At 34.3% G+C, this 19,588-nt stretch overlaps 2 protein-coding genes across 2 annotated transcripts in view; both read left to right on the forward strand.

The window, feature by feature from the left end:
- The first annotated feature begins 1,067 nt into the window (after nt 1-1,067).
- fam133b (family with sequence similarity 133 member B) lies at nt 1,068-10,122 on the forward strand. Its single transcript, XM_056479775.1, has 11 exons — nt 1,068-1,210; nt 2,813-2,910; nt 3,000-3,078; nt 3,168-3,269; nt 5,004-5,036; nt 5,251-5,325; nt 5,412-5,510; nt 6,756-6,803; nt 7,809-7,889; nt 8,000-8,050; nt 9,775-10,122. Exons 1-11 carry the CDS (start codon nt 1,187-1,189, stop codon nt 9,862-9,864), a joined length of 780 nt encoding a protein of 259 aa, XP_056335750.1. The 5' UTR covers nt 1,068-1,186; the 3' UTR covers nt 9,865-10,122.
- A 4,808-nt stretch (nt 10,123-14,930) lies between these two features.
- The window catches only part of hepacam2 (HEPACAM family member 2), a 33,951-nt gene continuing 29,293 nt past the window's right edge, over nt 14,931-19,588 (forward strand). The window contains 1 exon segment of the mRNA XM_056479748.1: nt 14,931-15,018. Coding sequence (XP_056335723.1) covers nt 14,958-15,018 — 61 coding nt within the window. The 5' untranslated portion in view covers nt 14,931-14,957.

Consider the following 19,588-nt stretch of genomic DNA (forward strand, 5'->3'; position numbering starts at 1 on the left):
ATTATTCTGTGTGTTTAAACCAGCAGAATATAATATATATTTGACATGTCATGAACTTACTGTTATTCAAAATTTTGCTTAATAAAAATGTCCTAAGACAAGAATGGGTATTGGTTTGGTTTTATGTCAAACTACTGTAGGTTTTAGGTTGACAACAGCAGGTATAGGCTACCTATATCATAATATTTTAATTATTAAAATATAATATTTTAATGACCCAAATCAAGTAAAATGTCTCTTACTTAAGTACTTTTAGCATGCAAAAGTCAAGTTTAATTTATGAAAGTCAATATTAGTTTATGAATGATTTTACCTGTCCAATTTAATCTGGAATGCATCCCAGTTCACCTTCTGAAGTGGTTTGAGCGATTGGATTTATATCCGATTAGAATAAAACGAATGAAGCGAACAAACAGCCTTAAAAACAGGCGTGACGGGATTATACAGGACATAATGCGGGCAGTTAGCCTAGAACCTCATGGATAGGGGCATGTTTTCATCTGTTAGGAAGTAAGTAACTTTTGCCTTACCCTGTTTGGCAGTCTTTTTGAACATATGTTCATGTTTTGCGATACTCAGTATCGATTACTCAGTATGGATATCGCATCAAAGATTCAAACGTTACCACTCAGTGGGTTACTTATGTCACGTGACTCGCGTCACATTATTGTGGTTTTGAGGCTCCATGGGATTCGAATTACTTGCCATAGTTATTTAAAGTTACACTTTATTACAATATATATTAAATATAAATATATTATATTAGTTATATAATAAATATATTATATAATATTAAGTTCTATTAAGTTCGAACTACCCGAACCCCCCCCCCCTGGCTACGGGCATGCCAGTGTATTATATTTAAATATAAAAGATTTTTCTTACTGTAACTGGTCTTTGTTACTGAGTGTCACGATTGTTTTTAAAGATTCTATTTAGTATATTTAAACAAATAAACAAATTAAAAATATACAGGCGTTTGTACAGTATGTCAGCAAATCCGATAAGCGGCTGCAGCGCACTCTAGTGTTCATACTGAGCGTGTGGCGCCGCTGTGGAACCGCTAGATGGCGATTCTTCAGAAATACTCACTGCACACTGGAGCCTCCGCCAGCACCACAGACATGTAAACAAAAGGCGGATTTCATAGGTTTTAGCCTACGGGTTTTAGGCAAAATCTGCAGAAATGGGCAAAAGAGATAACAGAGTGGTAAGTAAAGTCAGTTTAGAAAGTCTTGTTTTTCTAATATTACCAGACAAACGTTGACGAGGCCGTTAATCCGCAAATGCTAACGCGTCATCAACAGTAGCATTACACGTTAGCCACGTCCACACATTGAATGAACGAACAAGCTAATTTAGGTAAATTATATAAATTGTGGTTTATGCTTGGAGTCTGGCACAGTCTGTGATATATTTAGCTTATATAGTCAACGACTTTAACCACATTAGCATGCTTAACCATGCTAACTCAGCTAACACATTCAAATTAAGGCACTGCAGGTAAATACCGGGGAAAATAAAATAAAGCAATAGTTATCAGTGTACTTCACACAATTATTGATTACATTAAGAATTGCAAAAACATTTTTTGTATTACAAATGTTCTGGTTGAATTGAACTATTCTGGTATTACAAATGGTATGTTGTATTCGATGTGTAATTTGCACAGTGAATATTGTTGTTTAATTTTTGACACATTGGAGTCAAAGGTTTTTACAACACAGATAATTTTTTTGGATAATTCAGAGAATAGACGGAATAAACATTGCATTGATTTTCTATAAAAACCGTCAGAGATCACAGATATGAAATAAAATAACTTAAAATAAAATGGAGATTTCTGACACTGTCTAGGAAAATAAATAAAGCTTTGAAATATTTATTAGAATTTAAATCTTTAGACACAAATTTGTGAAATGTGACAAAAGGAACTTAAAAATATAGCAATAGCCATGTCAATGAAGGCTTTTTAAATATTTTTTCACGTTTTTTGAGTGCCTTGGAGTGGTTTTTGCTGTTTATTCTGATGAATCCCTCACCCAAAGAGCACTGACACATTATTTAAGAGCACTTTTTGTTTGATTTTGAACTTAAAAATATATTTGGATGTTTTCTATTTTTAAAACACTTTATAAAGAGACCAAAATGTAAAAACTGAATTTTTATGAAAATAGTTTTTGCTGTTTAATGGTTTACAGATAGTTTGCTAATAGTTTATTTTTCTTCTGAGCAGATGAAAATGAAAAAGTAATGCTTTACTAGTTTACTAGTTCATCTGAAGTAAAATTTCATACATTCATTTATTTACCTTCGACTTAGTCCTTTTATTCATTATGGGTCTCTACAGCGGAATGAACCGCCAACTTATCAGCATATGTTTTACACATTGAATGACCTTCCAGCTGCAACCCATCACTGGGAAACATCCATACACACTCATTCACACTTATACACTATGGCCAATTTAGCTTATTAATTCACCTATAGCACATGTCTTTGGACTGTGGGGAATCCGAAGCACCCAGAGGAAACCCATGCGAACATGGGGAGACCATGCAAACTCCACATAGAAATGCCAGCTGGCCCAGCCGGGACTCAAACCAGCGACCTTATTGCTGTGAGGAGACCGTGCTAACCACTGAGCCGCCGTGCCACGCCAAAGTTAAATTTATAATAGGAATTATGCAGTTATTTTGACAGTCTCCAAGTGAAACGTGGCTTCTGATTAATATTTATTACCCATATCCTGTTAGTATTGTGGGTCTGCTGGCTAGACTAAGAATATTAATATATGGTAATTGTGTTTTAGGCATACTTGAACCCAATAGCTGCTGCCAGAGCCAGAGGACCTGCACCAGTCTCCGGCACCACCATTCAGGATTATCTCAGCAGACCACGACCGTCATGGTGCAGAGATATGATGAATATGGCTGAAATTTGAGGAATCCATTCATTGTGAATGTGTGATGTTTATGTGCGTTTGCTTTGTACATCAGGGAGGAGGTGAAGGAACAGTTGGAAAAGAAAAGGAAAGGCTCCAGAGCCCTGGCTGACTTTGAGGACAAGATGAACGCGGTACAGACTTCGTTTGTTTGTTTTTTATTTGCATTCCATTCAGATCCAGTGTTTTGCGTGAGTGATACCTGCTTTTAATTCTTTTGCAGCGATGGAAGAAGGAACTGGAGAAAAACAGGGAGAAGGTGCTTGGTGGAGGTGATAAGAAAGAAAAAGAAAAGGAGAAAGACAAGGAGAAGGAAAAGAAAGAGGTATGATGTGGTACAGTCATTTGTAAAACCACTACAGATGGACTCGATTCTGATATTCATGGATGGCAACCTGTGTTGAACGAGTGGATCAAATCATGAGTTATAAATGCAAAAAATGATGATCGGAACGTTAAATTTGTAATTCAGAATATAAAATTTTTTTTTTTTTTATGATACACCTACTAGAATTCAGTATAACAAAAGTTTATATAAAATCAAATTTAATACAAAGAATTATTAATTAAAATTAGAATTTAATAAGACATTGAAAGACTATTTGAGAATTAAAATACAGCAGCACAAAATATCTATATCTATATATATATATATATACATATATATATATATATATATATATATATATATATATATATATATATATATATATATATATATATATATATATATATATATATATATATATATATATATATTCAACATATACACTCACCGGCCTCTTTGTTAGGTACACCTTACGGGTTGGACCCGGTACTGGAAATATTCTTCAGAGACTTTGGTCCATATTGACATGATAGCATCACACAGTTGCTGCAGATTTGTCAGCTGCACATCCATGATGTGAATCTCCCGTTCCACCACATCCCAAAGGTGCTCTATTGGACTGAAATCTGGTGACTGTTGAGGCCATTTAAGTACAGTGAACTCATTGTCATGTTCAAGAAAACAGTCTGAGATGATTCACGGTTTATGACATGGTGCGTTATCCTACTGGAAGTAGACATCAGAAGATGGGTACGCTGTGGTCATAAAGGGATGGACATGGTCAGCAACAATACTCAGGTAGGCTGTGGCGTTGACACCAGCTCAGTTGGTACTAATAAGCCAAAAGTGTGCCAACAACCATGCAACTACTAAGTCACTTAAATCGCCGATCGAACTGCAGCAGATCGTCTTGACTATGTCTACATGCCTAAATGCATTGAGTTGCTGCCATGTAATTGGCTGATTAGAAATTTGCATTATCGAGAAGTTGGACAGGTGTACCTAATAAAGTGGCCAGTGAGTGTGTGTATGTTGTACAGTTTTAATTTTTCAGATATTTCTCAAGTTATGTTTAACAGTGCAAGGAATTTTTTACACTATTTCCTATTATATATTTTGTTCTCTGGAGAAAGGCTTTTTTTCTTTTAGGTTGACTGGATTAATAATTACAAAATAATTTAAAAAACTTCTAAGGTTGATGTTATTAGCCCCCTTTATTTAATTAATTATTTTTTAAATTGGCTACAGAACAAACCACTGTTGTCCAGTGACTAATTAATCTAAGTTACCTAATCTACATAACTCAGTTAAGCTGAACTTTAAACTGAATACTGGTATCTTGCAAAATAGATGTTAAAATATTATGCATGTCATTATGGCAAAAACAAAATAAATCAGTTTTTAGAAATGAGTTATTAAAACTATTATGTTTAAAGGTGCTTCGAAAAAAATCTGTTAATCAGCACTTCAGAAATATTTTAACAATAAAAATCTCACAGCAGGCCTAATAACTAGGCCCACACGGAATCTGCACGCTGTATTGCATTTCTGTTGTTTTGAGGATTTGAACCTGCAAACAGACACATTATTGAGCATTTACTGGATCATTTTAGGAACTGTTGTGTGTTTATTTTTAAGATTTTTCTAGGTACATCTTGATAAATGCAGTCTCTGTTTGGATTATAAACACCTTGCCTATGATTCATTGATATTTGTCTTTGTGTTTTCCAGAAAAAGAAGAAAGAGAAGAAGAAGTCCAGTAGGGTGAGGAGAGCTCTCCATTTTCATATCTTGTGAAACACTTTAAACCAATAACTAATTGATAATAAAAACGTGGAATACTGGTTTCATGTAACGCCCCATGTAAGAAGAGAATTTTTTCCCTTGTAAAGTATTCAGCCTGTTATCCAAGGGTCACCAGATCAGGTTTAAGTGACTTAAAGTCTAACAAATTTTGCTTTTGTTGTGTTTGGTCAAGCATTCCTCATCTTCCCCCTCCTCATCATCGAGTTCTGATTCCTCCTCCAGTTCCTCCTCAGATGCTGAAGACGATGTGAGTCTTGCTAATTATGTCATTTTATGTTTGTATGCAATGTTATGATGACCAGCTGAATAATTTCCTGTTTGCTGCCTTTTTAGGATGAGAAGAAAAATCTGAAAAAGAAGAAAAAGAGAAAACGATCCTCAACCCGGAAAGCGTCTGATGAGACTGACTCAGAGTCTGAGACTGATAGCAGGGTATTGATGGGTTTATATTTGCATGGAAGAAAACCATATGATTTAAAAAGAATTCTTCATGCTCGTTTTAAAAATTATATACAGTTGAAGACAACAATATTTCAAATGTGTTGCCAACAACATGTGTATGTGTGTACATGACAAAAGTCTTGTCGCCTATCCAAGTTTTAGGATCAACAAATAATAACTTGACTTCTAGTTGATCATTTGGTATCAGAAGTGGCTTATATGAAAGTCAAACCTCTAGATTTTTGCTTAGACAAAAGTCTTGTCACTTAACAGAAATAATGTACAGTATAGAATATAAAGTCATGGTGCAGTGGAAAAAGATTTAACATTGTGTTTGACTCTCATGAGCTTGGGGGACTGCATCCATATATATCTGCAATGACTCAAATAACTAATTAATAAAGTCATCTGGAATGGCAAAGAAAGCGTTCTTGCAGGACTCCCAGAGTTCATCATGATTCTTTGGATTCATCTTCAATGCCTCCTTCTTCATCTTACTCCAGACATGCTCAATAATGTTCATATTTGGTGACTGGGATGGCCAATCCTGGAGCACCTTGACCTTTTTTGCTTTCAGGAACTTTGATGAGGAGGCTGAAGTATGAGAACTAGTGCTATCCTGCTGAAGAATTTGCCCTCTCCTGTGGTTTGTAATGTAATGGGCAGCACAAATGTCTTAATACCTCAGGCTGTCGATGTTGCCATCCACTCTACAGATCTCTCACATGCCCCTTTACTGAATGTAACTGCAAAGCAGGATTTTTCCTTGACCAAACTGGTCTGATTTCTGTGAGAATCTTGGGTCCATGCCGGTTCCAATAGGTCTTCTGCAGTATTTGTGATGATTAGGATGCAGCTCAACAGATGATTCATCTGAAAAATCCACTGCCACTTTTCCAAATGATTAACTAGAAGTCAAGTTATTATTTTTTGCTCTTACAACTGGGATTGATGACAAGACTTTTGTCAGGTAGTGGGTGTGTGTTAATCTCTCCATTAAACAGCACTTGGGAAATATTTGAAAAATGATTAATTTCACAGGAGGACTGTAATTATTTTGTGTTTAATTGTATTACACATTATTCTAGACTTGTCGGTTTTCTGGAAATTACAGTCTTGATTTGCCTTCATGAATATTCATTTTCACTGCAGAGTTGACAACTGAGAATGTAAACTGAGTTGCTGGTTATAATGAGGAGATTTGTCAATACTCGCCCTGATGCTTTTTATTTTTAGGAGTCATCCAAGAAAAAAAGGAAGAAAACAGATGGAGACAAAGATAAGGTACAAATGCATAAAACATTCAGTCACCTTGATGTCATTTCAAAAACAAGTTTTATTTTTATATATATATATATATATATATATATATATATATATATATATATATATATATATATATATATATATATATATATATTTTTGTAGTTCTACAAACGTTCTAAAAAGTTTTTATGTGGCAGAATCATGACAGATACTGTTATTTCATTTGCATGTTTGTACATACAACCAAGCACCAAAAGTGTTTTAAAACAAATACAGGTGTGTGTGTGTGCGTGTGTGTGCGTGTGTGTGCGTGTGTGTGCGTGTGTGTGTGTGTGTGTGTGTATGGAACGGTGTTACTCGGTTGCCTCTTTTTTTTTTTTTTTTTTTAATTATTTTTTATTTATTAATATATCTGTAACACGGGGAGTGACACAGACAACTGAATTTAGGATCCACTTGCAGGTTTATTCGAAGTCAGGTAAGCAAAGGTCAACACAGGTGCAAACAGATGTTTAAAGGCAGTCCAGAATCGTAGTCAAATGGATCAGCCGAGAGGTCGGAAGTCAGGCACGATCCTCAGATGGTGCGAGTGTAATCAGTAGAGACTTGGAGCAGGTGTGTGTGGTATGACTGAATATGTAGTCCATTTACAAGCAGATTTGTAGTCCTTATGAGCAAACCAGCGATCTAGGGAGTTATGATCGCTGGTGACCGTGACAATATCTGTATTTAAAATTCGCAAAGTTTGGGGAATTTAGACTTAAATTGATCAAAAGTGACAGTAAAAAAAAAACAACATTTAATATTACAACTTGTTGATAATTAGAAATCTTTCTTGATCAAATCAGCAACTAATGATTCAGTGACACTAAAGACTGAAATACTGATGTTAAATTAAGCTTTGCATTGCATCCATGAATCAAATTTGTAATAATTTTTCTGTTTTTATTTTGTCAAATGGTAAGTGTAAGAAACTCAACACAGATCTTAGTGTATCATAAATTAAATGTTTTTGTTTGAAAGGACGAAAAGGATTCTCGAAAGAAGAGGAAAGCTGAAAGAAGTCAGTCTGAGTCTTCTGACGAGTCTGATTTAGACAAAGACGTAAGAGTTTGTTTAAAACCTCTGTGGTTTTAATGTGTCACCAAACCAGATTAGCACAGCAAATAACATGTGACATGCAAAACTCATCTGAACGTGTTTGGTTTTTGTAGGCTGACTCCAAAAAGAAGAAACATAGTAGTGAAGAGAAGGAGAAAATCACAGTAAGTCTTTATTAAAGGAACAATCCACATTTTTGGAAATTTTACAAATCTCCTAGAGTTTTACCATTTTTGAGTCCTTTCAAGTGATCTCTGCATATGGCGGGAGCACTTTTAGCTTGGCATAAATCATTGAATCGGATTAGACCATTAGCATCTCGCAAAAAAAAAAAAATTCCAATTGAAAACTTTACTCTTCTGCTGTTACATCTTGTAACAACCTCTTAAGGCCCAAGGTTGTATTTTACATGCATTTCTTTATTTCTTTTTGCTATTCGGGTTTATTGTAACCTGATTAGAATAAAAACCCAAGTATCATCTTTTGATATGATGTACTTTTTAGAGAAAAATTATGTCCATATATGTGGACTCGTGGTCCGAAAATACATAAAACACATTTTTCCTAAGTTTTTTTTAATGCATATTTAACATAGGATTTTCTTTTGAACTTGCTTTGACTATCAGAGAGTAAAAGCAACCTTTTTTTTTCCATTTTGGACATTTCATATGCTGCAAAACAGTTTCAGGATGACACTGTATGTCTAACAAAATATAAAACATTCAAAGTATTTAAAATAGCCACTTAAGAGCGAAAATGTGCACATATGTGGACACTCAAGCCCTATGAGGTTAAGACTGATGGAAAATGAAAAACTTTTTTTAGGCCGATATACCTAGGAACTACACTCATGGTCACTATATTAGATACACCTTACTAGTACCGCCTTCAGAACTGCCTTAATCCTTTGTGGCATAAATTCAACAAGGTATTGGAAATATTCCTCAGAGATTTTGGTCCACATTGACATGAATGTCTTAATCGGGACTCATCAGACCAGGCAACGATTTTCCAATCTTCTATTATCCAATTTTGGTGAGCCTGTGCGAATTGCAGCCTCAGTTTCCTGTTTTTAGCTGACAGGAGTGACACCCGATGTGGTCTTCTGCGGCTGTAGCCCATCCGCCTCAAGGTAGGACGTGTTGTGCATTCAGAGATGCTTTTCTGCATACCTCTGTTGTAACAAGTGGTTATTTGAGTTATTGTTGCCTTTCGTGCAATGTCTGGCCATTCTCCTCTGACCTCCATCATCAACAAGGCATTTGTGCCCACAGAACTGCCGCTCACTGGATATTTTCTCTTTTTCGGACCATTTTCTGTAAACCCTAGAGATGGTTGTGCATGAAAATCCCAGTAGATCAGCAGTTTCTGAAGTACTCAGACCAGCCCGTCTGGCACCAACAACCATGCCACGTTCAAAGTAACTGAAATCATCTTTCTTCCCCATTGTGATGCTCGGTTTGAACTGCAGCAGATCGTCTTGACCATGTCTACATGCCTAAATGCATTGAGTTGCTGTCATGTGATTGGCTGAATAGAAATTTGCATTAACGAGCAGTTGGACAGTTGTACCTAATAAAGTGACCTGTGAGTGTATGCGCTCATTCTCGCATAATAATGAATTGCAACTTGGCTGCAGCAGGCGCAATCATAGGACATGGCTGAATGCATTAAAATGGTAAAACTCAACTGTTTTAACTGTTTAAAGAAGTGTAAAATGAGCCTATTACCAAAAAAGTGCAGTGCAGTCATTTAAAGCTGCTCATTGGTTTGTGTTTTGCCTATAAGAAGGTATAAATGTCTGAATGTGCTACCCGCACCACTCACAGAAATGTTATCAGCAGTGGATTCGCACAACAGAACTTCATGATGCTTTTTGTATTTTCAGGATAAGTCTAAAAAGAAAAAGAAAAAGAAGAAGCATAAGAAACACAGCAAAAAGAAAAAGAGGAAGACCTCCAGCTCAGAGTTGGACTGAAGGGCTAGAAGCGGCTGGACTTGTGAATGGTAACGGAAAAGACAGAGCTCTTGCCAGACAGTGGAGAAATAAACCAGTAAGCTGTCCAAGTGACTCTTAAAAGTGGGTGCTCTTTAGCATCGTGCAGCTGTAATGGAGACTGGGATGAGAGGATCGTGGCGGGGGGTGTTGAACGGGGCGTGGAGTTCATTACGTCAGGTTTGTGTTTGTTTTTTAAGCAGATGATTCTCAGTCCAAATAAAGACCATTTACACATCAGCGGCGGCTCTGTGTGCAGTATCTGTGTCCTGATGAGGATGGGAGTTGCTGTTGGCGGCAGTCGATTTGCATTAGATATATTTAGAAAGCTTTTTTTCCTTTCGGAGCTGGTAATAGTTTACTTTCTGTGACGTTTGATTCTGTGCACAGAACAACTAAATAAATGTATATAGCAGTCAACATTTATAGTGGATCAAAAAGTTTTCAAAATTGTCTTTAAATATTGACATATTGACTATCTATCTATCTATCTATCTATCTATCTATCTATCTATCTATCTATCTATCTATCTATCTATCTATCTATCTATCTATCTATCTATCTACCTATCTACCTATCTACCTACCTACCTACCTACCTACCTACCTACATACATCTAGGTATGTAGTGCTGTCGCCTCACAGCAAGAAGGTCGCTGGTTCGAGCCTCCGTTGGGTCAGTTGGCATTTCTGTGTGGAGTTTGCATGTTCTCCCTGTGTTTGCATGGGTTTCCTCCGGGTGCTCCGGTTTCCCCCACAAGTCCAAAGACATGTGGTACAGGTGAATTGGGCAAGCTAAATTGTCCGTAGTGTATGAGTGTGTATGGATGTTTCCCAGTGATGGGTTGCGGCTCGTAGGGCATCCGCTGCGTAAAAACGTACTGGATAAGTGCGAACCTAGATTAATTATTAAGAGCGATATCAAAGAGTGGGCCCATTGTAACCTTTGATTTGGCTATCATATCTCAGTGGAGAAGTGAAAATGATGGAGAGAGTTAGGGCGAATGCCTTTAAAAGAGATCATCATTCTAATTTGAAGTAACCTTTTTTGTTTGTTTGTTTTATTGCTGAGCTACAAAAAAGCAAGTTTCAATTAAATGTTATGAATGAATGAGTTTCTAAAATGTAATATATTAAATTTTTTAAAAATAATGTCACTTGACGGACTATGCAGAAGACATCGATGAGCAAATCAAAGCGAAAACTACTAACTTCATTCTGTTATAAATGAGATTGTTTTAGTTTTTACTTTGATAAGTTCACTATAAAATTTTAAAAGTTTGCTGTATTAGTTCATATAAAGCAATGTTTTCTAGTTATTTTTCAATGCTATTAAATAAATTAGGAAATTACCCATGGCAACTAAATTTATCTTTGCCCCACTAGCCTCCAATCAAGTTTTGTTTTTGGCCCTTCATAAGAAAAAGTTTGGGCACCCCTGGTCTAAAGTGATGACAGGATATTTTGCTCACATTTTAATATTATAAGGCTAAACGGCATGAAATGCCATCAGTCTACTGAGATTTCCCAATATTTCTCTGTTGCAATTGGAAGATCAAAATAAGTAACCCTGAAAAGTCAAAGCAAACACTAACATATTGCTATGGTATAATTACAGCACTACAACATACAAAAGAGCGAGGTCGACTTAGAATGTCACTTAACTGTTCTGTAATGATTTAATTAGCTGTAGTTTGAAGTTTCACATACAAAAAGAAAACGCTGAGATTTTCACCTCTAAGGACTCATTATGTGGTCTTGGTCGCCATCTTGTGGTGGTGAGTCATAATGTTTTTTTGCTTTGCGTGCTGATGGCTTACAATATGTGTAATCTTTGAAATGATAAATATTTTAAAATAGGCACTATCCTTATACACTGCATAGTTGCTATTCAAACAACTACATTCTCGCCTAAAAACAGCCTCAAAAGTACATTATGTTGCCCAACAGCTGCAATATTTGTCAAACTGTAGTGAGTTAGTTTAGCTCTGCTTGTAACTCTGGGCAGAGTAATACACAAGAGTGAAGAGGCTGTACATGTGCTGTTATTGCAGAACATCGCACACGGCTATCAGCCAATCATATTTGAGAACCAGACAGCACTGTTTTTATGTGTGTCTATATATATATATATATATATATATATATATATATATATATATATATATATATATATATATATATATATATATATATAATCTGAGCTGTGAATGTAGCTTCACAAACTGCACAGAAAACAATATATGGTTTGTTTATTATAACATGATAGTATAACGCAGTTGCAGCACATTGGTCAAACAGCTTAGTAAATTCTGGCACATATACAGATAGATATACAGATCATTCTAAAGGAGCAATGTAAAATATTCAGATGAATACAATTACAAATCCATCATGACAAGAAGCTGTTGTACTACCAAAGGTGTGCTCTGTTAAATTGATCTAATGACTGTGGAGCCCATTTGAGTTAAATGAACTCGCTGTCATGTTCAAGAAACCACTTTGAGATTAATTGAGCTTTTTGACATGGTGTGTTATTCTGCTGGAAATCGAAAATACAAGATCACAAGACACTGCGGTTCTCAGGTAGGTTTTGGAATTGAATCAATGCCTAATTGCTATTAAGGAGATCATAAATAAATATAAATATAAAAAAACCTACTTATGGATTATAATTAGTCGCCCTCGTGTCATTTTAACCCCCTAAGACCTTTGCTCATCATGGAACACAAGTGAACATTCTAGATGAAATCTGAGAGGTTTTATTATTCAGCAAGGTTCCTGACTCAATTCAAAGTCCAGAAAGATACCAAAACATCCTCAAAACAGACCAGGTGTCTTAACTAGTTCAGTTCAAATGTTATCAAGCTACAAGAATACATTTATGCGCACATTAAACAGAAATAAAAATAAATATATTATTTTCTTCTCAGTATAGGGCACACATATACAAGCCCTGATGCCTAGACTGACAGGAGAAGAGACTCTTGAATAAAGTCTTTATTTTTTGTTTAATGTGTGCATCAAAGCATTCTTGTAGCTTGAAAATATTCTGATTGTTTCTTCTTCATTCTGATGCACACTTTGAGCATGCCTAAATGCACTTGCTGCTGTTAGATTGGCTGATTAGAAAATAAGATTAATAAAAAGGAGTATTTAGTAAAGTTGCCAGTGATTGTATATTACCGTAAAATGACTGATTCTGACCTGTAATTAAAAGGGAGTAAATCACAATTTTTTGTTGGGTAAATGGCTGATAAATTTTTTAGTTCACTCAAATGAACTTTTCTAGTCATCTTAACCTACATCAATCAAACTCAAAAATATTTAGTTGGGCTCTGTTTTTACTCTTATTCTACGTTCCTAATACACAGAAACCCAACTACTACCTTAAAAAATATTAATAAGCAGCAAGTTATTCATTTATTGAGACAAAAGTCATAATAGTTTATTAATAGTGAGAATTCTACGTTAAAATAAAGTGTGACCCCAGGTGAAATTACATTGTAAAAATTATATGATCATTTAGTCATGACAACATATGTTTTTAGTTAATTATAACTTATGAAACTAAGTTAATCATGTTCTAACTTCATTTTATAACGCTGTTTTAAGTCAGTTTAATATAACATAAGTTCAAATCACTCAAGGTTTATTTGATTTAGCTTAAAAATGTAAGGCAACCAGTATTTTTTACAGTGAAGAGACACTCTCTGGCCACTTTATTATGTACACCTGTCCAACTGCTCGTTAACACAGATTTCTTATCAGCCAATCACATGGCAGCAACTCAGACATTTAGACATGGTGAAGACTATCTGCTGGAGTTCAAACCGAGCATCAGAATGGGCGAGAAAGGTGAATTCAGTTACTTTGAACGTAGCATGGTTGTTGGTGCCAGACAGACTGGTCTGAGTATTTCAGAAACTGCTGATCTACTGGGATTTTCACGCACAACCATCTCTAGGGTTTACAGAGAATGGTCAGAAAAAGAGAAAATATCCAGTGAGCGACAGTTCTGTGGGCACAAATGCCTTGTTGATGCCAGAGGTCAGAGGAGAATGGCCAGACTGGTCGAGCTGATAGAAAGGCAACAGTAACTCAAATAACCACTTGTATGCAGAAGAGCATCTCTGAACGCACAACACGTCCAAGCTTGAGGCGGATGGGCTACAGCAGCAGAAGACCACACCGGGTGCTACTCCTTTCAGCTAAGAACAGGAAACTGAGGCTACAATTTGCACAGGCTCACCAAAATTGCCCAGTAGAAGATTGGAAAAATGTTGCCTGGTCTGATGAGTCTCGATTTCTTCTGTGACATTCGGATGGTAGGGTCAGAACTTGGCATCTACACCATGAAAGCATGGATCCATACTGTCTTGTATTAATGGTCCCATTAGTACCAATGAAGCATCGTATTGTTGCTGACCATGTCCATCTCTTTATGACCACAGTGTACCCGCAAATCATCTCAGACTGATTTCTTGAAAATGACAATGAGCTCACTGTACTCAAATGGCCTCCACAGTCACCAGAACTCAATCCAATAGAGCACCTTTGGGATGAAGTGGAACAGGAGATTCGCGTCATGGATGTGCAGCCGACAAATCTGCTGCAACTGCGTGATGCTATCATGTCAATATGGACCAAAATCTCTGAGGAATATTTCCAGTACCTTGTTGTCACAAAGAATTAAGGCAGTTCTGAATGCAAAAGGAGGTCCAACCCAGTACTAGTAGCGTGTACCTAATAAAGTGGCCGGTGAGTGTACTTCGCATGCATCAGAAAACCCTGTGTCTGTCACTAGTTTGACTGTGTGTTCAATGATGTTTTCTGCTGCGATCTAACACTGTGTTAAAGCTGTGTTTCTCTGCAGTGAGTCTGTATCGGGGAGAGTCTCTGGGCCTCAGGCGGACAGCAGTGTTTTGGGAAGCTTGTCCAGGTGTGTGTGTGTGTGTATGTGTGTCCTAATGGCTCATGGGCGGAGCCTCTATGAGCTTCTCTCATTTCCCTGGCAAATACTGTCACCAGTTCCCTTTTCTTGTCACACAGCTTCTACAGATTATATAGCTCAAATGGAATGTGTTGAAGTCACCATGATCCTGCTGATATGCAGCTTATTTGTCATCATACCTGGTAAGAGGACGTTTATATCTTTCTGAATGTCTTGCAAGACCAAAACTTTCAGCATTTTTATTACGATGCTTTTTAAAAATGTGTATATATATTAAAAAAACAAGTTATGCAAAAATATGAAGTTTTTCCAAGAGGTCAAATGAGTGTAATTTATATAAATACATTCCTAGAGTTTAAAAAATTGCAATTAAATTAATGTCATTTGACGTGTGTACATATATATGCATATTATTTGCGCTTAAGGAAGTAGATGGAGGGATACATTGGGAAAAATGGTTTAATTTTTTTTATATTACTAACTTCCTCTTTATGTAACTTTGATTTTTAGAATAAATAAATGAACAAAAATAGACCTGAACTTGTGAGAGTGAAACTGTGGTTTGGTTACAGTTCTTGAATAGTCAGGTGATTACTTCCTACATGGTAAAAATCGCTTCCACCTCTTATTTTTGGTCAAATCTTAAATGATTAAAAGTATATCATTATTTTAAATCATTACAAATATTTATTATTATTAAAACAATAAATTAGAACAATTCAGAGTGTTTTGTTTTAACTTTAATATGTTTGTCCTTACATTATGTTCCTTTTATATTGCAACTTTTACAACACTTCACAAAATTCTAAGTTTTAAAAACATTTTTACAAAATGTAAAGTTTTATGTATATATTTTAGTGCCATTTTATATTATATTAAGTATTTTAATTAGATTATTTTATTTTATAATCATTAAGTAGTTTTGGCATGTAATAATACATAAAGTAATAAATTCGGCATGTGTTTTATGTGCTAAATTGCATTTTGAACCATTTAATAATTGTAATAATTACAAAAGTTCATAATACAAAAAAAATGCATTTGTCATAACATTCATGAGCCAATTTTAATGTACTCACAGTTTTTATATAGAATTATAAAAAAATCTAGGTATAGATAATGTATATATTTTTATATATACATCATATAAAAGTCTAATGCATATTATAAATTGCAAATTAGTCTGTAATGAGAGTTTATTTTCTCCATATAACACAGTGGAATCAATTGTGTTCTGTGACAAATCATCTGGGAGTAAATTAATCAGATTTAAATACAACTTTCAATCCAAGGGCTCTACAAGTGAATATATACAGTTTTATATATATATATATATATATATATATATATATATATATATATATATATATATATATATATATATATATATATATATATATATATATATATATATATATATATATATATATATATATATATACAGTTTACTTGTATACTTATTCAGATACTTATATACTTAAACTGTGTGTATATATATATATATATATATATATATATATATATATATATATATATATATATATATATATATATATATATATATATATATATATATATATATATATATATATATAGTGCTCAGCATACATAAGTATACCCTTCACAAATCTTTTAATTTCATATTTTTAATAGGAAGCTGTACAGTATTATATTTGTGCATATATATTAGATTGGGCAATACTGAAGCCAAATCTGGAGCTTATCTAACAAAATAAATTACGATAATGATCAAAAAATTAGTACACCCAAATTTATATGTCATAGAAAAATATTAAATACAAATTTAAAAAAGAGGAAAAATCAAGAGAAGCAAAACAAATTGAAAATTTTGGTTGAAATTTTGTAGGTTGTAAATAATTTTTGAATTATTTAGCTTGAATTTAATTTGAATTTAATTGTATTATCTTTCAATTTCTAAATATGTTTGTTGACTAAAATATTATTTTAATAAATAAATCTGTTTAATAAATCTGTTTTGTTAAAATGCACCAGAATACATTGCCTATATTCACTGAGAAATGGGTGTACTCAATTATGCTGAGCAGCGTGTTTACATTATTAGTAGTAATTATTAGTCCGCCTTTGAATGATTTTTTCTTTTTAAATATTTCCCAAATTATGTTTAGCAGAGCAAGGAAATTTTCACAGTATGTCTGATAATGTTTTTTCTTCTGGAGAAAGTCTTATTTGCTTTATTTCGGCTAGAATAAAAGCAGTTTTTTTATTTATTTATTTTTTAATTTTAAGGTCAAAATTATTTGCCCCTTCAAGCTAGATTTTTTTCAATAGTCTACAGAACAAACCATCATTATTCAATAACTTGCCTAATTACCCTTTCATGCCTAGTTAACCTAATTAACCTAGTTAAGCGTTTAAATGTCACTTTAAGCTGTATAGAAGTGTCTTGAACAATATCTAGTCAAATATTATTTACTGACATCATGGCAAAGATAAAAGAAATCAGTTGTTAGAAATGAGTTATTAAAACTATTATGTTTAGAAATGTGTTGAAAAAAAAAACTTCTCTCCGTAAAATAAAAATTGGGGAAAAAAATAAACAGGGGGCTAATAATTCAGGAGGGCTAATAATTCTGACTTCAACAGTATGTATATATATATATATATATATATATATATATATATATATATATATATATATATATATATATAAAGAGTCATTCTCTTGTGGCAGACGCTTCCTAAATTTTCATTTTGGTGTCACCTGATTCTTTAACATTCAAAGTTTTAGTGGATTATTCACAGTCAGGCTTTTGTTGTTTTTCCAGCACACACACACACACACACACTTGAATGTGCATTTAGTGAATGGTGCGATGTTTGTTTGTGTTTGAGGATTCGTAAGGAGAGGACCGTTTGCTGGTCAGTATCTCGATTCTTAAGACCTATTGTGAAGAAGGTGGTCGTATAAGTGCACTGTTGCTATCCTGCAATAATCCTTACCTTGTTTAAAGACAATAAGAGCAGAACAGGCCAAGCACACTTATTAGTGATGCATTCACAGCTTAAACTGTGGCGTAAACACAGGCACACTTTTGCACATTCACCCTCTGGCCCTTTGTGCGTGCAATAAGGGCTTCTTTATTTATTATTTAGCGCACAACACGAGCCGCGCAGTCATCTATTGTAATGCACAACACTGGCTGTCAGTAGGGGTGGAGATGCTTGTGTCCGGGTAGTTAAAGAAGGCATAAAGAGGGAGGAGAATCAGACTGTTTACCTGCCTTCTGCCACACGGTTTTACCTGGCAACGCAATGCAGATTAACAGCTGTCGCTTGAAGACTGTGCAGTTTATCCATGCTAAAGGAAAATTTGCCCTTGAGTTTTTTCCAGATCAGATCTGAAGGGTCTGTTGAGCGCAAAATAAGATGTTTTGAATAATGTTGATAACTGTACAGTTTCTGGTTTCAACTGACACCCCATGTTTAATATACTTTTTTAATGAAAGAAACTTATTATTTTATTTAATTCTTTCAAACTCTTACTTTGTTCAACAGAAGCTATTAATTAATTCACCTTAAAAAGGTGAGTAAACTCGTAGTATATTAGAACTATTAAGTTGACTTAATATACATTTTTGTAAATATGCAAATAGTTTGTTTGCTTAATAATTTTAAGGCAACATGTTTAATCACATTAAAGTCAACTAATCGCTTTTAAAGCCACAGGTTTAATCACTTTATTTAAGTAAAGTCAACTAATCGCTTTTAAAGCCACAGGTTTAATCACTTTATTTAAGTAAAGTCAACTAATCGCTTTTAAAGCCACAGGTTTAATCACTTTATTTAAGTAAAGTCAACTAATCGCTTTTAAAACCACAGGTTCAATCACTTTATTTAAGTAAAGTCAACTAATCGCTTTTAAAGCCACAGGTTCAATCACTTTATTTAAGTAAAGTCAACTAATCGCTTTTAAAGCCACAGGTTTAATCACTTTATTTAAGTAAAGTCAACTAATCGCTTTTAAAGCCACAGGTTTAATCACTTTATTTAAGTAAAGTCAACTAATCGCTTTTAAAGCCACAGGTTTAATCACTTTAAGTAAAGTCAACTAATCGCTTTTAAAGCCACAGGTTTAATCACTTTATTTAAGTAAAGTCAACTAATCGCTTTTAAAGCCACAGGTTTAATCACTTTATTTAAGTAAAGTCAACTAATCGCTTTTAAAACCACAGGTTCAATCACTTTATTTAAGTAAAGTCAACTAATCGCTTTTAAAGCCACAGGTTTAATCACTTTAAGTAAAGTCAACTAATCGCTTTTAAAGCCACAGGTTTAATCACATTAAAGTCAACTAATCGCTTTTAAAGCCACAGGTTTAATCACTTTAAGTAAAGTCAACTAATCGCTTTTAAAGCCACAGGTTTAATCACTTTATTTAAGTAAAGTCAACTAATCGCTTTTAAAGCCACAGGTTTAATCACTTTAAGTAAAGTCAACTAATCGCTTTTAAAGCCACAGGTTTAATCACTTTATTTAAGTAAAGTCAACTAATCGCTTTTAAAGCCACAGGTTTAATCACTTTAAGTAAAGTCAACTAATCGCTTTTAAAGCCACAGGTTTAATCACTTTATTTAAGTAAAGTCAACTAATCGCTTTTAAAGCCACAGGTTCAATCACTTTATTTAAGTAAAGTCAACTAATCGCTTTTAAAGCCACAGGTTCAATCACTTTATTTAAGTAAAGTCAACTAATCGCTTTAAAAGCCACAGG

This window comes from Danio aesculapii, chromosome 19 (genome assembly GCF_903798145.1).
Source record: "Danio aesculapii chromosome 19, fDanAes4.1, whole genome shotgun sequence".
NCBI lineage: Eukaryota > Metazoa > Chordata > Actinopteri > Cypriniformes > Danionidae > Danio > Danio aesculapii.